Source organism: Varanus komodoensis, unplaced genomic scaffold (genome assembly GCF_004798865.1).
Source record: "Varanus komodoensis strain SLA01 unplaced genomic scaffold, ASM479886v1 scaffold1, whole genome shotgun sequence".
Classification (NCBI taxonomy): Eukaryota; Metazoa; Chordata; class Lepidosauria; order Squamata; family Varanidae; genus Varanus; species Varanus komodoensis.
The window spans coordinates 17219970-17247588 of record NW_025335268.1 but is presented as its reverse complement, the minus strand read 5'-3'; the positions used below and the strand labels follow the sequence as shown (position 1 = coordinate 17247588).

Sequence of the window (27619 nt, the reverse complement as noted above, 5' to 3'; positions counted from 1 at the left end):
GTCTCCCACAAGCAGCTCCCTCTAAGGCAGAACAAAACGTGGCGGCAAAGGGAACCAGGAAGTCCAGTTCACAAATAAACTGAAGAAATGCTTTACGTCTGTGGATGAAACCGGCTTTGCAGCACCGACTCGAACACTTGTGCCAGGTACCCGCGGAAGGGAAGGGGCTGGATGGTGAGAAGTGGCTCGGGTGATGCTATCCCGGCTCTATGCGTATGACGCCTACGGGGGAGGGGGGAGCCTCGGGCGCGGATTGGCCGCCGGGTGGTCGCCGGCTGCCGCTGTCTTTGCACGTCCGAGTTGCGCTCGGGCGTACGCGGATGCCGCGCAGAGACGGCTTTCCGCGCGTGAGCCGTGCAGGCTCGCTCGCGGGGGCGTCGCGCTCGCGGAGGAGAGGCGCCTGGCGCTCACATGGGCTTGCGGGCCAGCGGAGGTCGTAGAGTCACAGTACAATGCCGGGGTTTGCTGTGAGTGCTGGGTGAAAAAGCCGTCGGCCAGCAGTCTGGCCCCTCGCTGCCGGGAGGCCGACGTGATCTCTGCTGGTGCGGGCAAGGCGCGCAGATCGTCCTTCTCCCAGCGCTCCACGGCAGGGCTTCAGCTGAGTTCACAAAGCAGGTTCCCGCCTCAGGGATGAACATGTGAAGAAATACTGAAGAAGAGGCCATTTCTGAGGACGACAGAAGTATGTTTCTGTCACCGTGGTCAGAAATAGCCCTCCTTCATGGAGCATGGGAGGGTTTTCAATATAGCCATTCCTGATACCTAACTACACGTCACCAGTGTCAGATGTGTTACATTGAGCGGGATAGTTATTAGTGCATGGTAAAAATGGTGCTGATAATAATAATCACCATATCTGTATGACTAGCATGCATGCTTGCATACACACCCACACACACTCCTGCTATAACATGCAAACTTTTAGAACACTGCAACACACATAATTAGTTAAAGGCCTAGTATAAATTAAATTTGATCCAGTTTTTATTCAAAGAACTATGTTCTATTATTGCACTACAATGTATGTTCATTTTTTGGTTTTCTTCCCAAATGCTGTGTAACAAAAAGTTTCTCCATTTAACATGCCCTCAAGCTGATCAAGTCATTTTGGTTCTGTTTTCATACTCATGTAAAAGCTTGGGTGTCAAGATAAAATCAGAATGGCTGCCTGGATTGTTAATTGAAGATGCAAGCAGGTGGGAACCAGTATGCACATTTGCTCTGGCACTCCTACAAACAACCTATAGTTAACACATAATGAGTTTGATTGTACAAACTGGATCTACAAGAATTCTCAGGCTAAGGCAACAATTTCTTTCATATGCTTGATCCAGTGTTTTGCTCTGCTTGCCCTTAGGAACTCTTGACCGTTGCTCCTGGATGAGAATGGAAGATATCTTAGCTGATTTGTGTGGGACAAGTCCAACAGACCCACTTCCTGTTTGGGTCCACAACAATGTTGGCCACTGCTTCAACCAGCTAATTTTAAACATAATTCCTCACGTGATCCTTGCTGTAATCAGTGCCTGCTATATAGGAACACCAAGGTATGCTAGTCTAGTCATATGAGCAAAGTTTTACTTAGTTCACACAAAATATGTAGAGTACCTGAATTCAGTGATCAGAATATGCTAGTCAAATTAAGTGATGGCACATACTGATCACCCTTCTTGGCACTCTCCTTGGGTAGTCTCACGTCACAAATGAAACACATTAACATCATAAGAGCAATTTTCCCATAGCTAGTCAAGGATTGCTCAGGTTGATTATCTGTCACTGCTCACTGATTTTGATTTCCCCTTCTTTGTTTTCTGACTATCGAGGTGCATTATCTCTACAAACCTGAGGATGCTTGCTTGCTTAAGGTCAAGGTACATGCAACCATTTTTACTGCTGAGAGAGCTCATAGGAATGTCTGCAAGCATGTTTGTAGGGCTGAATCTTTTCTTCTATTATTTAATGAAACAGTAATTGCAAATAGCACAAGTATTTTGCCTGAATCCATCTATACTCAATTTGACAATTGTTCAGAGGCTAGGCAATGAGGCTTATAGATTTTCAGCACAAAAAGAAAGGGATCATTGGAAGAAAGGGGGAGACTTCATTCTAATTATGGAATGCGTTCCTTGGAGAAGTGCACCTGGTGCTGAGTTTATATTCTTTTTGGCGCCAGGTTAAAACCTTTTTAATTGCTATTTTAAAAATTTTAAAAATTAATATTTTATTGATAACAGTCACTTATTTGTTTTTGTTTTTATATAATATTTTATGGAATTTGTTGTTTTATTGTTTTTAATTGTATGTGTTATAAGCCGTCCTGAGATGCCGAGGCATGTGGTGATGGCATATAAAAGTTTTAAATAAATAAATATTTTCTCTTATCTTCTTACTAGATCTTTAAACTCTCTGGTTGTGTACAGACCTGGATGGAAATTCAGAATTGCTGCATCCTTTATCCTTGCTGCTTTGTCCATCCTTGACATAATCCTAACATGCAGCTGGCAACAGAAATCGGATCTCTTATACCTAGAAGTACTGTCGAGTAGCATAGCTACACTGGCATGGCTTACTCACAGCATGGCACTACTTGCTCTCTACAAGTCTCCATACAGTTTCAGCCGTGGCCCTGCACTCCTACTGATCCTTGTCTTCCTTCCAATCCCATCCCTTATTATCACATTGGTGTGGCGCTTCCAGGCTGAGACAGGTAGTCAGCACTTTCAACTTGTCACCATCTTCAGACTCTCCATCCTCTGCCTGCAGTTGGTCTCTCTGCTTCTTTGTATAATTGGGTTCATCTTCCCCATAACCAACAGGCAAGACTTTTCTTCCATCAATGATTCCTGGCAGCACGAGCCTCTGATCACGACCTCAGGGATTTCTGCACCTATTTGTCAACAAGTGACTGAGGATGGAGAGAGCTGGCTTTCACGTTTTTCCTATGCATGGATGAATCCCCTTATGAAGCATGGCTACCAGGGCACGCTTAATCGGCCCCAGGATGTCTGTCAGCTCCCTCGACAGCTCCAGGCTGAAAGAGTCCGGGAGCACTTCTGCTCCTGTTGGCAGGAAAAGGCAACTCTCAGCCAAGGGCATGAAGAGACTACATCTTCGACAAATAGATTATTTGGCAAAAGTGATCTGGGAGGTGTTGAATTCTCAGTTCCATCATGTCATGCTACTCAGAGGTCTGTACGTCTCCTGTCAGTGCTGCATGCAGCTTTTGGGCTACACTACTACTCCCTGGGCCTTCTCAAACTGGCTGGTAGCCTTTTGGGATTCTCTGGGCCCCTGCTTCTGAACCTGCTGGTCAGTTTCATGGAATCACACCAGGAACCTCTGAGCCATGGAGTGATGTATGCACTAGGACTCTTTGCTGGTTCCTTCCTGGGTGCCATTTTGCGTAACCAATTCAATTATGAAGTCAACAAGATGATGCTTAGTGTACGCACAGCAGTCATCTCTGCCATCTACCAGAAAGCTCTCCATGTGAGTAGCAGTAGCCTGGCTGGCTTCACCACAGGTGAGATTGTCAACTTTATGAGCACTGACACTGATCGGCTGGTCAACTTCTACCTCAATTTCCATGAACTGTGGAGTCTTCCTGTTCAGTTTGCCATCACTCTATATCTCCTGTACCAGCAAGTAGGCATAGCCTTCCTGGGAGGATTGGCTTTGGCTCTACTACTTGTGCCCATTAATAAAGTTGTTGCAAATCGCATCATGGAGAACAACAAGGAGATGCTAAAGCACAAGGATGTTCGTGTCAAGGTGAGATGGAGATACATAGCATTTCAGAGCTCACTCCTCTTTTACCTCCTGATTGTTCTTGTAACTTTGGCTTGAAGTACTTTAAGGCTCCAGTATAAACGTAATATTACACAGCAGTAATGATGACTAGATCTCCATGATTTATCAGGTAGTAATGAACCAGCAGTACAGGTTAATCGTATTCTTCTTCCTAGAGCTGCCTTACTAAGAGATAAAGGCTAGCTTCCTCCTCAATGTATTCCAGTAACCAAGATATTAACATATTAAATGGTTTTATACTGCATCAGTGCATAGAATTATACAGTTGGAGGGGGTCTTGTCAGCTACCTTGTTCAACCGCCAGCTTGATGCAGGAAATTCAGTGCTAAAGCAACCCAAACTGAAGGTCAGATCTCAAAGTTGATCCATATAGCACACTATTTTAATTTTTTTTAATTTTATTTTTTAAGATACAAAAGCAAATACAAAAATCATACAATAAAAATAATACACAAAATACAGTTTAAAAGCACATTATAAATTTCCATGGGCGGAGGCAGAGATCTTTCCTAGATCTGCCACTGAGACCTTCTGCGTGCAAAAAGTATGTGCTCCACCACATTGTTCTCCCTCTGTGTAACAACTCATTGAAAGGATTGGGGTTTCTGGCTGCAGTTACCTAACTGGAATGTACCTGTAAGTGTCCTGAGCCTAGTTTCTCTGATATGGTAACCAACAAGAGGAAAACATGGCTTAGGATCTCTGGTGTCTCCACAAGTAACTTAGATGGCTCCGTATATGTGTCTGTGACTGTTCTGTTGCCTTCTACCCACAGCTAATGACAGAGTTCTTGCGTGGCATACGAGTGATCAAGTTCTACACCTGGGAACAACATTTTGGGTCCAAAGTTCATGCTTGCCGAGCCAGAGAGCTGAAGAGCCTGCAAGCAATAAAGTACTTAGATGCTGTATGCGTCTACCTTTGGGCAGCACTGCCTGTTGTTGTCTCTATTGTCATCTTTATCACTTATGTTCTACTAGGGCACCAGCTCTCTGCTACCAAGGTAAGAGGTGCAGCTATTCCAGGGTACTTTCTTTATCTGAGCTACACAACTGACTGCTTTGGTACTGCAGCTTCACTGGTGGCTAGTACAGTTCCAGGGTCAGTTCAGAGCCAGTGTGCTGTGGTGATTAAGACCATGGGACTGGAACTCAGACAATCTGAGTTCTAGTCCCCAGTCATCCATGGAAGTGCTTTTGTTCAGGATTCGAGACACATCTTTCCATTTCCTAGTTCACTCTCATTCATACCCACTCCAATTTTCCTTTGCCTCCCAACAGACAGTCAGCATTCTGTACCCCTGTGTCTGTACTTGACTCTATGCAGGGCTATTTTGGGGATTCTGCTCCTCATTTTCCTAATGTTTGAGCATCTGATTCAAATATGTATGTATGTAACATATTTTACTTGCTCCCAGTTAAGTTACAGATCAATTAAAATAAAAAAGATAGGTCCCTCCTCTCAGGTTTCTAATAAAGGACACAAAAGCAAAAAGGGAGGAGAGAAAAAAGAGCAAACCCAGCCACTAGTTTTTGAAGTTAAGGGATTATTCTAACAATAAGTTCATATGGGATCCATTCAATGAGAGAGGAAGCCAAAGGAACTGGTATCATTTTCCTATCTACGTTTTGGCCAACAGTATATGTGATTGGGCAAACCATGCATGATTTGGGGCACAGAATTTAGGTCCAGTGCCACTGAAGTGAAATGCATTTTTTCTTTCATTGCACATGTGCCCAGGTGTAACCCTTCCAGGTCTACAAGGCCACCTGCATTCAGTTCCTTTATATTATTTCCTACTGTATCCAAATGCTGCTCTGTTTGTTGGGCCTGAAATACTAGCTTTCCCTCCCATGCATTCTTCTCTCCCTGCCATAGGTATTTACAGCTTTGGCACTTGTTGGGATGCTCATTCTCCCGCTCAATAATTTTCCTTGGGTGCTGAATGGGCTCTTGGAAGCCAAAGTATCTCTGGATAGAATCCAACATTTCCTTGAGCTCTCTGACCAGGATTTGGATGCCTACTACAGCAGAGGTAGGACAGCCAAGGGAAGTGAAGCAGAGAAGCAGTTGGGTGAGAACCAGAAAGAGGATTGATGCCCTTTTGGTTAATGGAGAGTAGCTGTGAAAACAGTGAGGGAATGGCTTTGGTATTCTGTTTGGCTGCAGAGAATCTAGCAAAGAACTTGGTGTTTATCTTTCACTTTCAGAGGCACTGCATGTCTTCTTCAAGAATGCTCCATTCTATCCTTCTGCCCTTGCATTCTCCCTTTCCAGTTGGCATTCTGTGGCTGCCATGTGTGCTAAGTCCTTAATGGGCCATTTTTGGGAGTTTCTCCACTTTTGTATTATTTTTTCTTTAAAGCTGCTGTTTTTTGTTTTAGTTCTAATTTTTCCAAACTTTGAGATTTGAGAGGATGCTAATATCTAAGTCTTGCTTTTGACTATGGTCTTCTTGCACTCACTTCTCAAGTACCTACTAGACAGGGAATATGTATACAGTGTCTCTGAAATCAAAACAGAATGCTCTATACACTTTTTAAATGCAACTGCTGGTGACTATAATCCTTTTCTGTTGCAGCTGGCCCTTTCTATCCATCTTCAGCCTTAGAAATGCACCATTCCACTTTTTCATGGGCACCAGGAAGCCAAGAAAGCACTGAATCACTCATACCCAGAGGAAACTTGCAGCTCTTTATTCAAGATCTGGTAGTGCCAAAGGTGAGCAAGGAGGAGTACTGGCACAGGGAAGCTGCATTACTTAAGGCACTTAATAAGGGGAGATTGTTAATTTGCTTTGTTGAGAGTATAAGCACATCTCTGAATGAATCAACATGTACAAAGTGATATAGCTAGCCCCTGAAACTGTGAAACTGCTGGTGCTTCTTTCTCTCTGCAGGGCACACTGGTTGGCATTGTTGGGAAGGTTGGATGTGGGAAGAGTACTTTGCTTGCAGCTATCACTGGAGAACTCAGTAGGTAAATAGTCTATGCCAGTTTGCTCCTTATATTTGAGAATCCATCTTGTTGTTTGCTAGAGCTAAGGCTTAATTTTAATTAGGGCTCACTAGAGCCCTAATCTGGTATGTGATTTGCACCCCAGGGGGTAAAGCTGAACCATGGTCAAGGACCACAGACACATGATTGTAATTCAAATGCATTAAATGGTTTGTTGATAAAGTAGGATTGCTGCAGAAACAGGAGTAAATTGATAAGACTTCCCATAAAATAAGGGACTCTTGATACAAGCAATAGAACATAACTGGCAAGGCAAGGCAATATGACTAAAGGAACAAACACTAAAAGTCAAGTTTGTACAGTATGAAAAAGGATAACAGCAATAATTGGCATACTCTCCCCAAAGAGATTTGCCTGGCGCCTTCTTTATACTCTTTTCAGCACCAGGCAAAGACCTATCTTTAAAAAAAAACATTTTAATAATTGATGCCACTAAACCTCTGCTTTGTATTTTATTTTTATTGTATTTTTAATAGTTGTTGTAATTAAGGCTTATTGTGGTTTTTGTCTTATGATTGTGAGCTGCCCAGATGTGCTTTGGCACAATAGGCAGCATACAAATCTTTTAAACAAACAAACAAATGGTAAAGTGAATACCAATAGATCACTAAACAAGGATATATTATTAATTTGTACACTGCATCTCACTACAAAAATATCCTTCAGCCCATTTAAAACTATCCTAAATTTCTAGCTGCTCTAACTGTACAGCACTATGGTAGTGAATTCATAGCTACTAATACAGTAAGCTCAAGGATCCCTCAGTATCCAGTAGCTTTAGCAGAGCTGGATGGTGCCAACACTGATCTCGTTGTGGGTACCTTTCAGCTTGTGTAGCCAGAGAATGTCAACAAGATACTTGATGAAACCAGCCACTTGCTCTCTGTATCTTTGCCCCATCCTGGCTTTTGAAATCATCCAGGGTTGAGCTCTCATTAAGAATATCAGCTATGGTTAATTAATAATGCATTGTTGTACTTGCTTACAAATAGAATTCCCTATTAAATTATTAGGTCTGTACTTGCAGAACTTCAGCAAATGCTGGAAGCATCAGGTACTCTAAGACCGTTCACAGGACCCACTTAGAGGGAAATTTTTTCCTCACTACTGGGTAATCATAGCAGGCCTTCAGATAGGAGAAAGAATTCTCTGTCAGACAGTGTGGCTGAAGGGTCAAGTACCAGACACTGAAGAAATTAACTATTGACAGGACCCATATTCCAAAACCATCATGATGGCATTTTGACATTCCTGAGTTTTTTTTCTTTGCCTGCTTCTGCTGCCTGTCTCCCTTATGCATGCAGTCACGGTGAACATGTTTACATTTGTGATCTGGAGAAAGGATTTGGTCTGGCCACACAAGAACCCTGGATCCAGTTTACCAGCATCCGGGAAAACATCCTCTTTGGGAAGAAATACGATGCTAGATTTTACCAGGATGTAATAGAGGCCTGTGCTCTCTCTGATGACTTGAATGTGAGTGCTGTATAATGAAAATATATCCCACCAACAAACTCCCTAGGAACAATATTGCTCTAGAGTACTTTCAGTAATTACACCTTGCAATATGATGTGTCTTTAGGAATTATTCATGGAAAGCACTTTTGCTGTAAGATGTTTTAGTAGATTGGGTTTGGAATCATGTAGCCACCAGCTGCTTATATTGAGAGGGCCACCTGCAGCTTGGTAGTGCCATTGAGCTTTTGGGGACTTCCAGAACTATATTCTTGCTTCATCTTTCAGCAGTCTTCAGAACTTAGGCATTCTGGCAAATTGAGTACCTAGAACCTTTAGTTTTAAACTTTTTGTTATGCTTTCTTACTGTGATTTTTTTGGTAGACAATTTTTTTGGTAGACGAAGCAAATTTCCTTTAGGTATAAGGAACTGTGTTATGGTTACCCACCCTTTTTTAAATAAATGACAGCTAACCCTATGTAAACACATACCACTTTAGCTGTCTTAAATAGAGGGCAGATCTAGCATCAGAAGGATAGTAGAGCTGGTGCCAGGCAGGAGTTAATGGGGAGACTATTCCATAATTGAGAAGCTGCCACAGTGAAGGTCCCTTGCAGACATATGGCACATAGTTGCTTATCTGTGACGGACTACAGCAAGAAAGATCAGACTGCAGGCTTCTGAGAACCCAGGTGTTCACCAGCCAGAGGCCATGTATAAAATAGCAGGTAGACATATTCTAAAAACTAAGGAACGGCACATGATCAGTCCAGGAATTTCTGCAAGCTCCCACTAAAATCTAGTCCTGCTTTCCCTCCGAGTGTTTGTTTTTCATTTAACAGGATAAAAAATTAAGTTCTTGCTATTGTTCAAAAGTTGGGAATTGAACATTTTACAAATCTACTATGAATCATCCAGAGCTCTTCTAGTAGATCGTGTTTGACCTTCTGGACTAGAGGTGTGAATCAAACATCTAGGAATTTTAGATGGTGATTTTCTACATCTCACTGCATCTGTTCAGCAGCTGTTTAATTACCTTTCATCTGCTTGTCTTTTAGATTTTGCCAGCAGGTGATCATACAGAGGTGGGTGAGAATGGAGTGACCCTCAGCGGGGGACAAAAAGCTCGAGTTGCACTTGCTAGAGCTGTTTACCAGGTAGATCAAGGACAGAATGAGTAGCAGGAGGGGGTAGTATACTGAAATAAACTGGGTGGAACATAAAAGCCTCCATCTTCCTGAGCAACCAGAATGTTCTGCTCATAAGATCAGGGCCTCAAAGAAAAAAGAAATATTTTGATTGTTTGTTCTTTTTTAAGGTGTCCTATGTAATACTGGGTTGGAAAGAGCTAATTTTTTAATCACTTTTTTCCTAGGAGAAAGATCTGTACCTTCTTGATGACCCACTGGCAGCTGTTGATGCAGATGTAGCCAATCATCTGATGCAGAAATGCATTCTGGGGATTCTCAGATGCAAGACTAGGATTCTTTGCACTCACAGAACTGAGTTTCTGGAAAAGGCAGACATCTTAGTGCTGATGGATAATGGCAAAATACTTAATACAGGTATAATCTGATGCTTTCTATTTTTTTCTTTCTACGTGGTTCCTGAGTTCCCTTTCTCAAAGCTGGAATTTAGAGGGTGAGGAAGATCGATTTTCATTCAAGCAGGTAGTATTTATTTGCTCATTTTATTTGCAGTTGTTCACATATGTTCATATTATCTTATCATTATTGATTCATTAATGATGTTTCTTTCATAAACTTCTTGTTACTATTTAAAAATTACTTGGGTGTTTTTTTTATTTTGTAAGCTATGCTGAACTTTCATTGGATTATAAATGCAATGCATAAAATATTTGGATACAAATGTAATAATATAAATAATAAATAAATAATTGGATTAAATCAGGATGTAGTATATTAAGTATATACCAAAAGAATAGGGGAAGATGCAGAGGTAGTGCAGGGGAAAAAGAAAAGTTAAGGAGAATTGCTAGGCTATGGTATCATTAAGGAATCATTAAGCAGATTGAGCAAATGAGGCTTCCAACTAGAGTTACATGAGCTAGTGTTGACCAGAGATTTTATTGCAGGGATAAGGATCATAACCAAGGGGGAGGTGACAGGGACCCAGCAGGCTCGGCGTTGCTGCCCCACCTCCTTCCCACAATGGAGGACTGGACTGGAGCAAAGGAAACAGAGCTGCATGGGTCCCTCTTGTTCTTCTAAAAGAGTGAAGGGGACTTGGCTGGCTTTGCTTTGTTGTTCGTGCTCTTTCCCAGTTAGGAAAGCCCATGGCACAGCAAAGCCATTAGTCCTCTAATGCAGTGGTTCCCCTTAGCAGTCCATTTCCATAAACTATACCCTTGATATTAGCTAAATGTGTGTAATTAATATAGTTGCTGTTATTTCAAATTTATATGTTGCTACTGTAAATAAATAGCCCAATAAAGGGATTAAAACACAATGGAATAATAAGGTGAACAGACAGTGCATATGTATTCGCATTCAAAACTCAGAAGAGTTTTTTGGCATTATTCAATCTTTTTCATCTACACCTAAGTATCCTTGATTGTACCCCTGGGGATACGCATACTCCAAGTTTGGAATCACTGTTCTAATGGAAGAGCAAGAGGGGCTCAGTTACCTGCTCCGGTTTGGTCTGCCTCTTTCTTGCAACAGGGGAGGGAAGCAGGATGGGTGAAGCAGAGGCAACCAGGTCCCCATTGCTCCTGCTCCTTGGCAGGCTTAGCTTTGCTGTGTGTTGCAGTTTCCTGAATGGGAAAGCCTGCATACAGCAAAGCAGCGTGATGGAATCCTCCCCCCCACCCCCCCAATCACTGATTAGCACTCCGTGAGGTATGCTCTCCTGTCTCTTCCCTAACCCCAGCAGACTTCTGAAGGAGCAGGTTTGGAGCCTTGAGGGAATGGGGCCCAATAAAGTGATACGAGCCTGTGCAGGCCAGATTAGTTCTATGGGCCAGGCATTCTGTACTCAGTGTGGGGCACAGAGACAACTTTTATCAATCACCCCTGCAGTCCCACATGCTTTCTTAAGAAATTCATGTGAAGGATTGGGAGACCCTCTGAAATGTCATGAGAGCTGTTGCCATCTGGCTGCAGGAACATCTGTTGAATCACAGGCTCTTTCATGAACCAACAGAATGCTTCTGTTTGCAAGTGTGGCTGTTAGTCAAAGTCTGGAGCCTCAAATACTGCAGCTGGCATATTTTAGCTTCTGTTCAACATGCATGGACCCTGCTCTTATTTTTTTTCTAGGCACCCCAACAGAGATTCTGCCGTTGGTGGAAGCTGTTCCTAAGCTTAGTAAGGTGAACAAGAGAAAGGACAGCAGTAAGTATTGAGTGTTTCAGGATGGCATGGGTGTAGGTGTAGCTATGTTGGATCCATGGCAGTTAGACAAAATATTTATGGCAAGTCTTTGTTTGCCATTTGGCTCCCCATCAGGATTAGTGGGTCATAGTGAAGAGTGAACTTGTTTGGAAATCAGTGGCTATTCGCCTTGTTGGCTCTGTGCTACTTCTTTTATCTGAGGTGGCATGCCTACATACAGCAATTGGTTTGCTGTTGTGTGTATGGAGTGCTGAACTAGATGGACCTTTGCTCTAATCCATTATGGCTTTTCTTAGGTTCTTATGTTTCCAGAGGGGTACCACATTTTTACAGAAGCAAAGTATTATGGCTTAAATGCTCAGAAAATGTAGTATGCAATGATAACCAATGAACTAAAAATGGTGCAGAGAGTCCTGGTTAGTAGCAGTCAGTAGAGTAGTGACTAGTTAGGTTGGTTGTCCTTAGAGGTGGATGGATCATGTTCCTCGAGCAGGAAACATTAGGGAACATTTTGCTTGGGATCTACATTCAAGGATGCATTTAGCTTGGGTTGTGCTATAAAAGAGGGGTGAGATTTTAGAGGGATTGTGGGAACTGTAGGGTATTAGTTCTTCTTGAATCCTGCAACTGGCCAGGACGTCTCCAATTATATTGTTTTATATTGTTATTATTTATTTATTCTTGTAAGCCATCCCGAGGCTTCGGCAAATGGGGCGGCACAGAAGCTTTCTAAATTAAATAAATAAATAAAGGGTTTGTTCTGTCTTCGAAGTGCAAAATGAATTTAGCCAAGAAGAAGATGTGGAGCCTGAGGAAGAAGAACCAAACCAAGCTAACTCTATCCTCAAGCAGGAGGAGGAAAAGAAAGAAGGGGCTGTAGCTTTTCAGGTCTACAGGGCTTACTGGCTGGCAGTTGGCAGTTGCCTAGCATTGTCTATCCTCCTCTCCCTGCTGCTGATGCAAGGTAAATTATCACTTCCTTTCCTGTCCACATCTTCCCTTGTTCTTAGGTTCCTGCATCCTGTTAAAACAAATGGCCTAATTTACAGGAGCTAAGGAAATCTGCATTGTCACATTGCATAGATTATGGAAACTAATACGAAACCCACAAGCTAAAAAAAATCTTGAGATTCTTAGTTTGCAGCTTCCTGTAAAAAAATAGCCCTTATAGCAGCAAAAATATACTTCTTTTTATTTTATTATTACCTTTATACCCCTCATTCTTTCCTTTTGCAAAGAACCCAGCCCAAGTTTGCTTGCATTATCTTCTTGTTCCTCTTCATTTTATCCTCACAATGATGTTGTGAGGGAGGTTAGGCTGAGAGTCAGTGACCAAAAGCCACCCAGTTAACTTCATGGCTGAGAGGGGAATACAATGGAGATCTCTTGGGACAACATTCTAACCACCACACCTCACAGATTTATTGGTTGGTTCTGTTATAAATACAGAAAATCGGATAGAAGTAGAAAGCCAGTGTGGTGCAGTGATTAGAGTGCTAGACTGGGACTTAGAAGGTCTTGGTTTTAGTCCCCGCTCAGCCATAAAGCTCAGACAGTTACTTTAGGCCATGGGTCCTCAAACTAAGGCCCACGGGCTGGATCGGGCCCGCCATGACCTTTTAAATGGCCTGCCCCACAGGTTTTGCACTCACTGGGTGCACGCGTGGCTTGCTGGCAAGGAGGTTTTGGAAACGCTGGGAGAAAACAATCTTGTGAACAAGGCGGTGCCTTGCCTGGCAGCAGCTTGCTCACAGGGAGATCATTTTGGACTTGCTCAGGAAAGATCTCCTCATGAGCAAGCTGGCACCTCGCCCCGCCCCCCGCACTGGCCTGCGCCTCCCCGCTAACACCGCCTTGGCAGCCCGCAGCCACCGCTGTCAACTGGCCCCCTGTTCAAAAAGTTTGAAGACCCCTGCTTTAGGCCAATTACTGACTCTCAGCATGATCTATGAGAGGACAATGACCATATGAACTGCCTTGGGTTCCTTGCAAGAAGAAAAAGATGGGATATAGATATAATTAAATAGGGACTTCAGTGTGGAGGGACTGAGATGTCACTTAGCACAGTTGTCCTTTTCCTGTGAGACCTTCTATGGTCTGCCCAGACATAACTGGAAACCGTGGTTTCATGCTACATGAATGAACCTGCATGAGCCTCAGACCTGTCCTCCTCTTTCATGTGCCAGAGTTTATCAAATGCATTCCCATTTAGTTCAAAACTGAGCAGCAGCAGCATCTAAAGTGGGGAACAGTGGTTTGATTACATTATGGTTAGTGAGAATAAGCCAGGATCAGACCATCATTTCAGATAATTGGGAAGTACATTGTGGTGACATGAGCTAGGACTTTTTCTCTATTGTCTCATTGACTTTGAAATGCCCTTCCATTGTCTAAAATCTTCCCAAGGAGATGTGTTTTCCAGAACCTGTAGGAAAGTGTGAGTTCTGAGTCTTGGGAAATGTAAGACATAGAATGAAGTCTCTAGAAAAGTAGATGTTCTGGGTGTGGGTAGTAAAGAGCATAAAAGAAGGGTGAATTGTTGTGCTTTTGATCTTCTCCTCTGGCATGCAAAAAGCCCGTCCAAGATTCTTTCAAGTAAGATGGCAAAAGATTTCTTCACATGACCATGTTTACTGTGGAGAAGTCAGCATCAGATTACTATCCCCCTCATTTTTCATGTAGAAAAAAAAGTTGAGCACATTCTGTTGAGTACTTATTCTAATCATTTGTAGGGCATTTTATAAGGTCTTTTATAACGTTAAAATGTATGGGAAACTTGTATGAGCGGGCCCTTAACTAACCTCTGTTTGACCAGGGAAATTAAATCTCACTTGCTGATACTTATGTACTTCTGCAGCTTCTAGGAATGTCTCCGATTGGTGGTTGTCTAACTGGATCTCCAACCTACCGCATACAGAAACTACTTCTGTCAGCAACCTGTCAGTTTTACCTTCCTCACAGCTGCTGCTCTTCTCCCATGGGGGACTCATGTATGTCACCACAAGCTATGAGGTTCACTAAAATGGGAGATTGTGTGTTTGAACCACACACTGTTAACAAGGCATGGGCAGAGCACATGGCCTTCTGTATTGTGCTGAGTGAGAGGTATTGGTGGTTAACACAGTGGGAGGGAGGGAGGGAGGGAGGGAGGGAGGGAAGGAGGGAGGTCCTTTCTCAAGCCTTCCTAGAGTAGCCTCCTCACTTGACACCATGAGAGCTATTGACTTGGCACAACTCCTGGAAGAGGTCCTAGAAAAAGGGCTAACCTGGTGAACTGCCTGGTCTGACTGATCTGGTTTGTCTCCTTCCCAGTTCTCCAATATTGGCCTCCATCCCTTCAAATGGCACTTTGGATGTGAACTTCTACCTCACTGTCTATGGCTGCATTGCTGGGGCAAATTCACTCTTCACCATTCTACGAGCCTTCTTCTTTGCCTATGGCACTATCCACGCTGCTACTGTCATTCACAATAGGCTGCTTACAAGAGTGACAAAGGTAAAGTCTGTTGGAAAGGACAGTACTGGGGCCTGAGAGCACTACTGGGGAAGAGGAGCAATAAGGATGAATAAAAATAATTGTTTTTTAATTAATTAAAGCAAACTTCCACATGTCTTTTTTAACATTTTAAATATTTTATTTTTAAATGAAAAAGCAAATTTCTTATATCCGATAAATAGATTACTGTGAAATAATATGAATAACATGCTTTCAGCCCTAACAGTTTGTCTCCAAAATGAGTCAGTGCTTCTGTCAGAAATATTGAGTTTAATATATTGAGTTAAAAGAGCTTTTTTCCTATGTAAATGAGGAAGCAATTTGATCATTTCTCAAATAAGATTATTTATGTAGGCATTTCATTTTCACCTGAAAAAGTAAACTGCTGCTGTCTGCCCAGTAACTGTCAGATCTTACTTTGGCCTGTTTGTATTGGGCATTCCTTTTTTTGTTTGCTGTTTTGTGCTTGCATGGAAACGAAGAGCAGAGCACAGAAATAGTGTCCCATGGGCCCAGCATTCTTTCCCTGTTCTGCCTTCATAGCTTATATGACAAGGTCAGGCTGCTTCCCTCCCAGGGTTGGATTTGAGGTTGCATTTGTACCTGTCCGTGCACCAGCTTGCAACAAATCAAGACATCTTTGACTTGGTTAGTCACAGAAAGATACAAAACTGACAGAAAGGCTATATATATTTGATGAAACAAATTGGTTAAAAGAAACGTTGATTTGTGTCATAAAATTTTCATACTGGGACTGCTTTGTGTTATTGGGCACCTGTACAAATACAGTAAAATGAAATCATAAATATAACAAGCTGCTTACCTATAGCTGTAGTTTTTCAGATAGTCATTTAAGCAGTCTCACAGGTTGGTCTGTGCCTGCACGAAGCTTTATTTGGGAAACTTGCGTAGCTAGGCTAAAGTTTTGGCAAAAGTTCCACCGCCCTCCAGTTCTACAATCAAGGGCCACGGTCCCTGTCATTCTGCTCAAGTTCTTTGACTGCTACAGAAGTAGCTTCATGAACACTTCACTCTAGACAAGAGGGGGAAAGGACAACAAATGAGTTTTCTCTCTCCCTACATTTCTTGTTGTTCTTTCTTCTCACATTTTTGATAGTTTATTTGCGTTTTTGTCTATTTGTGGTGTATCAATTTCTCAGCCTGTGAAAGCCCTTTTGGGCCTGTTGCTCAAAGGTTAACTTTTTCACACATACTCTTTTTGCATCAACAAATTACCACATTGTCTCCTGAGTTTGAGAGAAGGTTATCTGGGTGAATCCTGTAAGCACTGATAGGTCATCTTCCAGAAAAATGTGCTGCATCTCCTCAGAGGTGGCCATATCTTTGATGACAGAATCTTCCAGGCTGGTATTGAGCTTGGTACAAATGGTCTTTCATAATGCCCTTGTCATGCCTCCAGCTTCTGGACAGAAGTTACTTGTAACGCTCCTAGCTAAATTTGTTTGAGTGCCAAGGAATGGTTTTTGTTCATTTGATTGTTCATTTGATGTTTCTTTTGGAGATACCTAACAGGAACAAGGATAAGTCTCCTGAGTTTTCATCAGTTGCAAAACAAGCAAAAATCACAGGATCCTTATTGATATCGATACAGACATACAGCCACAGCTATCCAAAGTACCTGCACCAAAGGAGCTTGCAGAATAAGCAAAGTCAGGATTAACACTCCTTTTCACATCAATACCAGTGCTAGAAAAAAGCCGGACTTCATGGCACACTCCTTCTAGGCTGCCCGTTTCCCTCCAGAATTCTAGTTGGATGATACAGCCCAAGCTACTGGACTTGACACCTTTGGTTATCCAGCCTGTGTACATACTTCAATGTCATTGGTGCTTACAGTAATTATGTCAGCTATATCTGTATCACCACAACTTCAGGTCCAGTTTTGGTACCAAGCCTACTGTGGTCTCATTCATAGCATAATTAGTCTTGTCTAATTAAAGAAGTTCCCTAGCTATGTATCTCTCAGGGACAAAACAAAGAAACAACAAAGCAGAAAATAAAATGGCAAAATACATTTTTTTCTGACATTGGTAACTCTGTAGTGGTAATGTGTGAAATAGTAAGCTAACACGATTCTTCAAATTCTTGTTCCTCTCTTGCCAGGCCACAATGGCTTTCTTCGACAGCACACCAACAGGCCGTATCCTTAATCGCTTTTCCTCAGACCTGTACTGTGTGGATGATAGCCTGCCTTTCACTCTCAACATCTTCCTGGCAAATGTCTTCGGGCTGCTGGGCATGCTGGTCATGATCACCTATGGGTTGCCTTGGATTGGCCCAATCCTATTGCCCTTAGCAGCCATCTACTACTCCATTCAACGCTATTATCGGCACACATCTCGTGAACTCAAGCGCTTCTATAGTCTCACCCTGTCTCCCATCTACACACATTTTTCTGAGACGTTGACAGGCCTCAGCATTATCCGAGCAACCAGGGCCACTGGCAGGTAAGTTTTGCTATTCAGCCAGGAAAGTGCTGAAGATACTGAAGGCTGACAAGGGATCAGTATTGTGACTGCTAATAAAAGAGGCAGTGAGAAAAACAAGAGGACTAGTTCTAATATTAACCTCTGGGCTGTATCCAGTCTAGGTTTGAGATGGAAAACCTTCAGCGATTGGAGCTGAACCAGCGCTGCCGTTTTGCCAGCAACACTGCCATGCAGTGGTTGGACATACGGCTGCAGATGATTGGAGTTGCTGTAGTTACCGCTATTGCAGGCATTGCCATCATCCAGCACCAGAGGAAAATGGGAGACCCAGGTGAGCCGTTGGGCAATGGGTTCTGAAGGAGGCCTCTTCATCTTTAGCCATCTTTTTCCACTAATCTCTTCCCTCTGTCTCAGAATGCTTGTTCCTTCCAACATACTCAAATGTGGATCCTGGGCTTCTGCCACCTCACAGAACTGGACGATTAGAAAGGAACTAGAGAATAGTCTAGTAGTCCCAGGACTTGCTTTTAACACCATCATGCAATACATGATACATTTGCAATTATTTTATACTACGTTTTCATATGCCTGCAACAGCATTATTCAAAATTGGAGTGGGGGAAATACCGCAGCCTGCCTATGGTCAGGACTGATCTAGTTGAAGACCAATGTTTTAGCTGAACTCTTGCAGAGAACAATATAATGCAAATGGTAAAATACAACAAAAAAGAGGCAATACCAAACTTGTCCAAAACATCTGTAGGAAGTGTTAGGTCAGGGAACCCTGATCTTTTTGGATCTGTAGGCACATTTGAGAATTTAAGAAACTGTTATGGGCACCACCAATGACTTCCCTCTTTGGTGTCTACCTGCTTGAATCAACAAAAACTTTTATTTCATGTCTGCTGGAAACTGCAATCTTTCTTGAACTGAATTGAAATAACTTATTGCAGCTGATTGCTTCTTGTAAACATATGTTTAAACAGTGACCAGTGGCTGCTTCTTTTATCTAATCCATTTACTGAAACAGTCTTTAATGTTCACTATGTGTTCTTCTAAATTATTTACCTGCTTTATGGGCATTAACATGGAAAGGGAAATGGTTTTTCTGCATGCTTTTGACAGCTAAAGGGCTGATATTACAAAATTGGAAGGAGAAAAAGTCAGCTGTTATGATGCAGTGGATTGAGATCCTTATAATAATCTCAATGATCTGATCAGGTGCGATGTAGATTCCAAATTCATATTTGGTATGCTTTTGCTGAAGCCTCTATAGCTTGACAATTGTATCCACTTATGTATGCATATTTTTAAAAGGGAGAAAATAAAAGAGAAAAAAGAAAATGAAATTTTGGAGGGCCCGTGGGAACCCTGTATTGGCTAGATGAAGTTGAGTGGTTCAGGCTTCTTGACAAGTAGCAAGAAGAGAGAAAAGAATCATTAGCCAGGTCTTATGTATTCTAAAAATTCATTGTGATGCTAGCCAGACCTTGAATGTACAAGAGAAATTCACCCCTTGGTTCTTGCCAAGGGATGCTTTTCTTAACATGTTGGTATCCCTCTTTTGTCCACTCTTTTTTCCTACCTTGGAGCTTGACCATCTCCACTAGTGTTTTCTTTCATCTTGTTTGTAGCAGAGTTGTCATTTTTTGCCTTCTTTGCCTAATGGTTTTTGATAATGTCCTTTCTGCCCTTTCAGGTCTTGTGGGCCTGGCCCTTTCTTATGCCCTGTCAGTCACAAACTTGCTGTCTGGACTCATCGCTAGTTTCACCCATACCGAGACCATGATGGTGAGTGTGGAACGGACAGAGGAATATGCAACAGAGATTCCCATAGAACCTCAAGAAGAGCTGATCCAGGTAAGGCTGCCTTGCCATGACTCTTATGAGTATGTGAATACATTGCTCATCTGGATGATCAGATATGCCTAAGCAAAGCATGTGATTCCACATAATTCATGTGCACAGACTGCTTTCATTGCCCATTTGTATCTAGGTATACAGTGATATTTAAAATAACAGTGCAAGTTGTGTCTTGTCCTTCAGTGGAGAAGAGCAATCTAGAAAGAAGGCAAATTCACCCAGCGGTCCCTGAAAAAAGGACCAAGTCAAGCCTGCCTGCCATATACTTCCTACTTTTGCCAGGGCAACAGAGTATTTTGATGCCACCTAACCTACATAGTCATTTCTTCTCTCCTGGTTCAGTTATCTAACAGTCCCAGGGAGTGCTTTGAAAAAGGAAGAAAGGAGAAAGTAGAAAGATGTCTGGTTTATCTCTTGGCAACTGATGTGTATTTCATGTGGAATATCACGTCACTTGCATAGCTAGAGAATCTTACCGGAGATCCATTGAGGGAAAGTAGCCTGTGCCATCATCACTGAACCCAACAGCAGGTCTCATATATTGGCAGACAAAAACATTAGTGACAACATTGTGTGGGAAAGTTCAGCAGTCTTTTGCCCCATCACTCATCCTGGACCCCTTAAAGGATCATGTTTGCAACTGAGATGGCAGTATGCACTGTTGCACTGGGATGTTGGGATTCACCCTGCTTCCTCTATAGTAATTATGGAAATGACAGATCAAAAAGGGCCTGCAATAGGAAGTTGTTGGAAGGATTGCTGTTCATTATTGCTGACCACATTTTCTCCTTTCAAGGTTGCACCTGATTGGCCAAGTCAGGGTCACATAGAGTTCCAACAAGTGGTACTGGCCTATCGGCCTGAACTCCCCAATGCTTTGGATGGGGTGACCTTCACCATCTATCCTGGCGAGAAAATTGGGATAGTTGGGCGGACTGGATCTGGAAAGTCCACTCTCTTTTTGGCCCTTTTCCGTATGGTGGAATTGAGCGCTGGCCGAATTTTCCTGGACAATACTGATATCCATTCTGTAGGCTTGAAACAGCTGAGGTAGGTAATATTCAACAAATATAGTGGCATACAGCAGTAGGGGTGTAGCTGAGAACCGTCTTTTAATTCTAGCCATTGCTGGAGTATAGCATTTGGGCTGGTTGCATGATACAGCCCTCTGTGGATTATCTGAGCCATGGCAAGCCTCCTGTGCATTTTGAATACACAGCCCACGCTCGGAGGTTGGATTGTCAAAACCTAGTGAGCATAGGTTATAGGAAGTTTAAACTACCCTCCCCTAACCCATGGCCTGTTTTAACCTTGCATAACCCATGCTCACAAGGTTTATACAACATGACAACTCCCAAATGGCTGTATTGGCAACCTGGCAGTATGGGTGCCACAGCTTATTTGGCCCTGGTCACTATCAAAGGATTAGTAATAGTTATTTCTTGATTAACCTTGTAATGGCAGATTGAACCACTTAAATGTTACTCGGCATGTGAACAATAGCGCCTGTGTTCTCTAATCCCTTATGTAACAGCCTGAAAAGTTCATTTAATGAGATGAGATGGGGTTCTTTCGGGGTGTCAACTGCATGCTCATCATTCTTGTTTTCCTCTGGACTTTCTCCAAACAAGCTTTCTTCTGTGCTCTCCTTTAGGTCTAGATTAGCCATAATCCCCCAAGACCCCTTTTTGTTTAGTGGGACAATCCGTGAGAATCTGGACCCTCAGGGGCAACACACAGATGCTGACTTGCACCATGTCCTGGAACAGTGCCACTTGCAGGCCGTGATTACAGAGATGGGTGAGTCTGTAGTCTGGAGAAGGGAAAAGAACTACTTGTTGGAGGAAGGAAATGATGGAATGAAAAAGATACCAAAAGCCCAGCAAGGAATCCATTAGGATGTGATTGTTTTGAATATTGGTCAAAGTAATGTCAGAGCAATACGACAGTGGAACCAGCTGCCTAGAGAGGTGGTGGGCTCTCCCACACTAGAGACATTAGAAAAGAAACTGGTGTAACTTGGTGTCCTGCAACAGCAGGGGGTTTGACCCAATGGCCTTCATGGCCCCTTCCAATTCTACTATGATTCTAATAAACAGAAAGTGCACTAATACCCACAGAGGTAGAGATTGTTGAACCCTAGTAAAAATTGCTGTAGATTCAGGTGGGGCATTTTTTTCCTCATTCTTTTTATGGGTATTATATCAGGAATCCCATGCTGGTACTGGGTTTGGATGAAGCTGAGAATAAATAGGGCCACCTGTTCCCTCTTCTTGCCAGTACTCTTCTTTCCTCTATCTCTTCTTCCTTGTCCAGCAGGCTGCTGGTAGAGGGACAGTCTGCTTTTGTCAGAAGTCTTAACTGATTGATTGCAGAGGTCTGCTCTAGTACTCTATCCATTTTGGCATTCTATACATTTTCCTACTCCTTGCCAAAGGTCTGAACTGATCATTTACTGATTCTCTTCTGTCATTTCATTTGTTTCATCTTCCCACCCACCCCATTTTCCTCCTCAGAGTTCTCCTGCCTGCATAAAATAAAACTGAGATTACCCAGATTCATTTAGCTTTTTCTTAAAAGGGACCCACTAAGATTCTTTAAACAGGGTTTGCTAGCCTTATGGCCCTGTCAATGCATTTGGACTGTTTAAGAAATGTCATGGGCATGAATGCAAAATTGCTGCCATGAGAAGTGTGGTGAGTCAACAAATAGCAGTCATGGGACATGATCAGTCAAAGCACGGTGAGTGTGTGTTTCATCTCTGTTTTCTTTGTGTTCTCCCTCACGCACACACACATGCACAGAGAGAGACAGAGAGTACACATACCCCATCTCCATAAAATCTGTGGGATCGTATGATGGGATAGCAGGTTCTTCTTCCACCAGCCATTTTTTGGGAGGGTGCCCTTCCCTTTTTTGCACTATGCACAATGTATACATTCACTTCTATGTGAGAAAAAGCCCCAGCACCTCTGAAAATGGCTGGGGAATAATGCCTCCTGCTGAGGAGCATTCTGGCAACAGCACCTTTGAGAAGTGGATGGGTGTTCTGTTGCACCAACTGGCTTTCAGGAGTGCAGCTCCCCCCACCCAAGATACAAACCAATGTAGTGTTGAGAATGTTAGGCAGACAGGTGGGCACTGCTGCAGCACCTGCCAGACTCTCATGACACTGGGGTTGGGGGGCTGTGTTAGGGATACCAGCTTTACAGCAGTGGAAAGGATTTAGACTGCTTCCAGTCTGTTTCTCACTGAGAGCACATGGTGTTCTTAACACTTCTTGCCTACATCTAAGCCCTTGCTATTTTGAGAATCTAGTTCATATGAACTAATGTTGAGGCAAAGTTTTGAAATTCACTCAGAAAGCCTAAAGTTCACTTTCTTCTTCCATGCAGGTGGACTTGATTGTGAGCTGGGGGAGAGAGGAAAGAATCTTTCTGTGGGACAGAGACAGCTTGTTTGTTTAGCCAGAGCTCTCTTGACCAAGGCCAAGGTGAGTGCCCACACAAAGCATAGTTTTTTTGGTATAGTACAGTCATGCTCTCTCTTTGTCTCAGAGAAGATTCATCCTGCAGGAACGAGAAAGTTCTAGTTGCTTGAGCCCAAGAATAGCAAAATATCCTGAAGAGTCAGAGTGCCTTCTCTATGAGGCATAGCATCTGGGGCATTTTAGTTTCAAAGAGTTTATGTATGGTGTAGAGAAGTGTTTTTTCTTCTATACTATTTACACTAGAACTCACTATCCCCTCTTAAGATCAATTGACAATGCATGCAAGACAGAGAAAAGACAACTGTTGTATGTTTAAGTAAGTCTGAATAGAGTTTGAGTAGAAATTTATTCAGACAACTGAGTGACCAAACTACTGTAATTTGGAATTGAAAAGCCTTCTGCCAGAATGAATCTTCCTTATAGTAAGTATTGACAGAAAGTCAAAGAAGGTTTGGTTCTTTCATTTAAGCTGTTTTATTATTTGCAGAAATAATACAAAATATATTAAGTACTGAAATAAGTCAAAGCATAGACTCCACAGGGAGCCCTTAAAACACTTCCATTCCATCCCAATAACTAAAAACAATCCAAGCAGCCTTAAAGCAGGTAGGAAAAGAGCCACCTTGGGAAAGCAGGTGTCCCAAGGAGGACATGTACATCTCAGAAGGACATACATTTTGATTGTGCTTTAGCAATCGAGAACATTCAGGTGTCCTCACTGCTTCCAACTCCAGAGATTGGTTCCCATGACAATGTAAGCCATCTTGTTTTATAAGTCCAAGTGGCTTAACATATTCCCTAAACTAGGGAATGCTTCCCAATAGGTGGTTTATAACTTTCAGGAAGCCATGGTTCTGGGTACAGTTTATAAACCATCCCTGGATCAGATTTTTTGTGTTAGTCCAAAGGCTCAGTGAACTTGCCAAAAAGCTCTGAGCAAAGGCCAGTGAAGACTGCCCGAGTGCTGAAGTGGCACCTAGGGGCAGCTGTCAGAGGGGCTGTGCACAGCCACTCCATTGCAGCTCTTGATGCCAACACTGGCAGCATCATGGGATGACCACTTCTGATCCTGTAAAGCAGGCTTGCAAGCAACGATCATCATCAGCCAGCTCCATCCCACCTGCCATTTCAGGCCAAAGGAGAGGAGGAGGTCACTCCAGTCATTTGGCTGGAACAATCTCCTTGTCTTTACTACCCTTACCTATTGTTGTGGGCCAGCAATGCCAGGCAGGGACGTTCACTCTGCTTGGCTTCCTCTAGGGTACAAAGCAGTTCACACACACCCCATCTAGCAATGCTGTGCAGCCGCACAAGTTGTATTCTGCTTGGCCTTATCTACACCTATCTGGCCCACCAGAACCCTGGCAGAGAGATCTTTGCAGTGCTGCCCCCTCTGCTTCTTGTCTTTGTGACTGTTTGGTGGCTGCAGTGTTTGTCAGGTGGGGACACACTCTGCTCAGGTTCCTCTAGAGAAAATATACTGGCTCAACTACACACAGAATTGCATCTGAAGTTTGTTAGTTCAGGATTTATTAATCAGTTTCGCTAATGTATGCTTAATTTGTTCATTTATTTTGTAATACAGTGGGTTAATTTTTGCTATATTGTGATGACTTCAGTTATAAACAATAAAAGAGAATGGAATTAGATACATGGTGTGACATTGTGGCAAGACCAAGAATTATATTTATAGCATTTACACTCATCTCCTGAATTGGATTAATGCTTTTTCCCTCTTACCTCAATCTTAGGTTCTATGCATTGATGAGGCCACGGCAAGTGTGGATCAAAAGACAGACCGATTACTTCAGGAAGCCATTCGCCAGCAATTTGCAGACAAAACTGTGCTAACTATTGCTCACAGGTAAAGCTTTGTTGTCTGCTTTGGTCTCTACTCTTAGAAACATGGAAACAGAGTGAGTTAGGATCCCCCAGGCCATCTAGTCTGAGCCTTGGCTCCGGCCAGCTCCACTCATGACATGCCTACCATGTGCGTGTCCAGCCTATCCTTAAACGCCTTCACCAATGGGGCCTCAACCACCTCCCATGGGAAGCCCATTCCATACCCTATGGGACCTAACCATCAGAAAGTACTTCCTGGCATCAACTCTTGCACCTGGTTCCAGTAGAAATGAACAGGGGATCATTCAGCTATTACAAATCATCTTGCCTTAGTTTTGTTTGTGTATGACACTTCCATTTCCAGCCCATTCACCTGGTAAAATGCTCTTTGCTGTGATACTTAGCACAGCAGGTGGCAGGTTCAGGAACATCACAATCCCATCGCCTTTTACCAACAAATCTGAAGTGTGTCATTATGTTTGTTAGTATTCATGCTGAAATCTTGAGAAGCAAGATAAAAGAGATCCCAATGAAATACACAGGGTCTCCCTCTATATTGTTGTTGCATACTGTCAAGTCATCTCCAACTTATGGCAACCCTGTGAATGCATGCCCTCAAATGTCCTGTCCTCACCAGCCATGCCAAGCTCAGGTCAACTCAGAGATGCTTTCCTTTATGAAGTCAATCTATCTCATGGTTGGTCTTCCTTTTCAATGATCCCTACTGTGATTCTTCCCCAGTGAGTCTTGCCTTCTTATGATGTGCCTGAAGTACAACAGCTTCAGTTTTGTCATTTTTGTTTCCATTTAGGCCAAGTATGTCCCTGTAGTTTTCTAAAAGACTGTTATTGAACCCTTGTAATTTGATCACTGGTCAGTATAGTGCAGACGTATGCAATCTTTTGTTAAGCACAGAACAAATCAGATGCCCAAAAGACAGAGTATAATGAAGTGGAATCTGCACTTCAGCACACTAAACAACTGCTTTGAGTCCAGCACCAACCGAAACCTACTTAACAGAAAGCAAACTCACTTCCTCCATCCTGTGAGTCAATTCATTCTCCCTGCTTCTTTTTCCTTCTCCCACAACCCACACATATGCATGCTTGCTTGCTCACTCTTGTTCTCTCTGTCTCTCACTCCCACACTCTCCTCACTTCAAGCACATGAAAAACAATGCTCATTTCAGGATCCCTCCAAAATCCACCCTAAGAACTTTCTCCTTCTTCCATTCAGACATGCAAGCACACCCCAGAGGTTCCCAACCTGTCAGGCTGCTCACATCCCTCATTCATTTAGTTCTCATATTTTAATACATTTTGAAATACTTATACACATCCTCCTCAGGTAGCATTTTAGGCAGACAGAGAGAGACCAGTGTTCCTTTTGTGACAACTGTGTATTGCCTAAAAGCTAAGGAAGTTTGTGTTGTATTCCAAAGCTATTGTTTGTATTCATATAGAGATTTAAGTAAAGGTAACACATTAATAAACTAACAATACAGTTAAGGTACATTCCTACGCATCTTTGGGCAAAAAAGGCCTACAACTATCTGTCTAAATGTGCACAGGACTGCTCACTTAGGGAGAATTATTAAACAGTAACTTGTAACATTCATACATTTTAAAAGTCTAATTTAATCCACACAGATACATTGTACTATCTCAGTGCATGTTAAATGAAGAGCACCAACTGAAATGTACAGTGTAGAAGGCACCATTTATATTTCTTCCTTGTTAGCACATCATGTACTGAGGCATTAGATCTTCCCTAGAGGATCTTAAGCTGTGCAAGGGTGTATTGCTCTCCTACACATTTACGAGTCTCTTCCATTAATGAGACTAACTAGGACAATTCAGATCACCCTTTTATTATCCTTGTGACTGTGTCACAAACACAAAGGAAAAGAGTTAAGCACAATGATATTCGGGGGGGGGGGGAATTATCCATCATATAGATGGGAAACACTGGCAGAGTGCAGAGTACTTATTCTGGCCATACATTGCTTCCAGTATCAGAGGCATAGTGGGTTTCAATACTGGTTGAGGAACAAGAGCAGGAGGGTGCTATTGTCCTATCCTGCTTGTGCACTTCCCTCTGGGGCATCTTTGTAGCCCATCTAGACTACCCAGGTCTTTAATCAGATTTAGCAGCCTTTTCTGACATTGTTAAGCTTTTGGAATTGTGGCAGTTGCTTAAAAGGAGCTACTCCTATGTAGCTTCTTCACCGTCTGTCAGAGTACTGTCATCAAAGAGAGGGTAGCTTTCTGGTCTGTCCACAAGCCGAAGCTTACAGGACTTGTGCTGCTGTGCTTTTTCCTTACCAGGTTGAACACCATCCTGGACTCAGACCGAGTGCTGGTGATGCATGCTGGGAAGGTGGCTGAGTTTGATTTCCCTGCCGTGCTCAGTCAAAAACAGGCCTCCTTGTTTCAGCACCTGCTGCAAAGTGGGCAGCAGTGACCTCTCTCCCGAGACTCCCAGACTTGACCATTCATACCTCACATTTGTGAATCTTCCCCTTGCCCCCACCCAGTGGAATTCCCCTCCACCTGCTGTGTACTGAATATGCACTCCATACCTGGCCAAGCATCCAGCTTATGACTTGGGAACAGGCAATAGAACATGTTCTGCCAGGGACATCAGAGGGTGGCAGTAGGAAATTCTTGCCACACCTCCAGCTGAAGCGGGTTGGATCTATGAAGAACAGTATTCCTTCTTGTATTGAAAAGTAGTTGTACATGGAAAATGGTGGCTTTTGCACAACAGCTAAGATCTTCCCATAAATGACCTGTGATTCATCAAATAAAAGTGATATAATACCTGGCTTTTTTTAAA

At 42.8% G+C, this 27619-nt stretch overlaps 1 protein-coding gene across 3 annotated transcripts; it reads left to right on the top strand.

Annotated features, from left to right (window-relative positions):
- The first annotated feature begins 47 nt into the window (after positions 1 to 47).
- Positions 48 to 27619, top strand: ABCC10 (ATP binding cassette subfamily C member 10). 3 transcript variants are annotated; one of them, XM_044450069.1, is made up of 22 exons: positions 48 to 146; positions 1358 to 1547; positions 2394 to 3771; positions 4586 to 4813; positions 5689 to 5845; positions 6392 to 6531; positions 6710 to 6789; positions 8133 to 8304; positions 9343 to 9441; positions 9660 to 9849; positions 11566 to 11640; positions 12413 to 12604; positions 14498 to 14630; positions 14953 to 15136; positions 17261 to 17604; positions 17748 to 17917; positions 19286 to 19446; positions 20246 to 20499; positions 21104 to 21249; positions 22845 to 22942; positions 24691 to 24803; positions 27109 to 27619. In XM_044450069.1, the coding sequence occupies exons 2-22, from the start codon at positions 1381 to 1383 to the stop codon at positions 27242 to 27244; spliced, it is 4617 nt and encodes a 1538-aa protein (XP_044306004.1). In that variant the 5' UTR covers positions 48 to 146; positions 1358 to 1380; the 3' UTR covers positions 27245 to 27619. The 3 variants fall into 3 exon arrangements, 2 of the variants coding, with proteins under 2 accessions (XP_044306004.1, XP_044306083.1); XM_044450148.1 differs by lacking the exon at positions 48 to 146 and adding an exon at positions 382 to 682; XR_006416615.1 differs by lacking the exon at positions 22845 to 22942 and having other exon boundaries at positions 27109 to 27231.

What these genes read in the sequence shown, in the direction of transcription:
- ABCC10 (XM_044450069.1), top strand. Translation starts at nt 1,381, where the DNA reads ATGAGAATGGAAGATATCTTAGCTGATTTGTGTGGGACAAGTCCAACA. An exon ending in CTCCCTGCTGCTGATGCAAG is followed by an intron (nt 12,605 to 14,497) that starts GTAAATTATCAC and finishes GTACTTCTGCAG; the next exon opens with CTTCTAGGAATGTCTCCGAT. An exon ending in GAGGAAAATGGGAGACCCAG is followed by an intron (nt 17,918 to 19,285) that starts GTGAGCCGTTGG and finishes CTGCCCTTTCAG; the next exon opens with GTCTTGTGGGCCTGGCCCTT.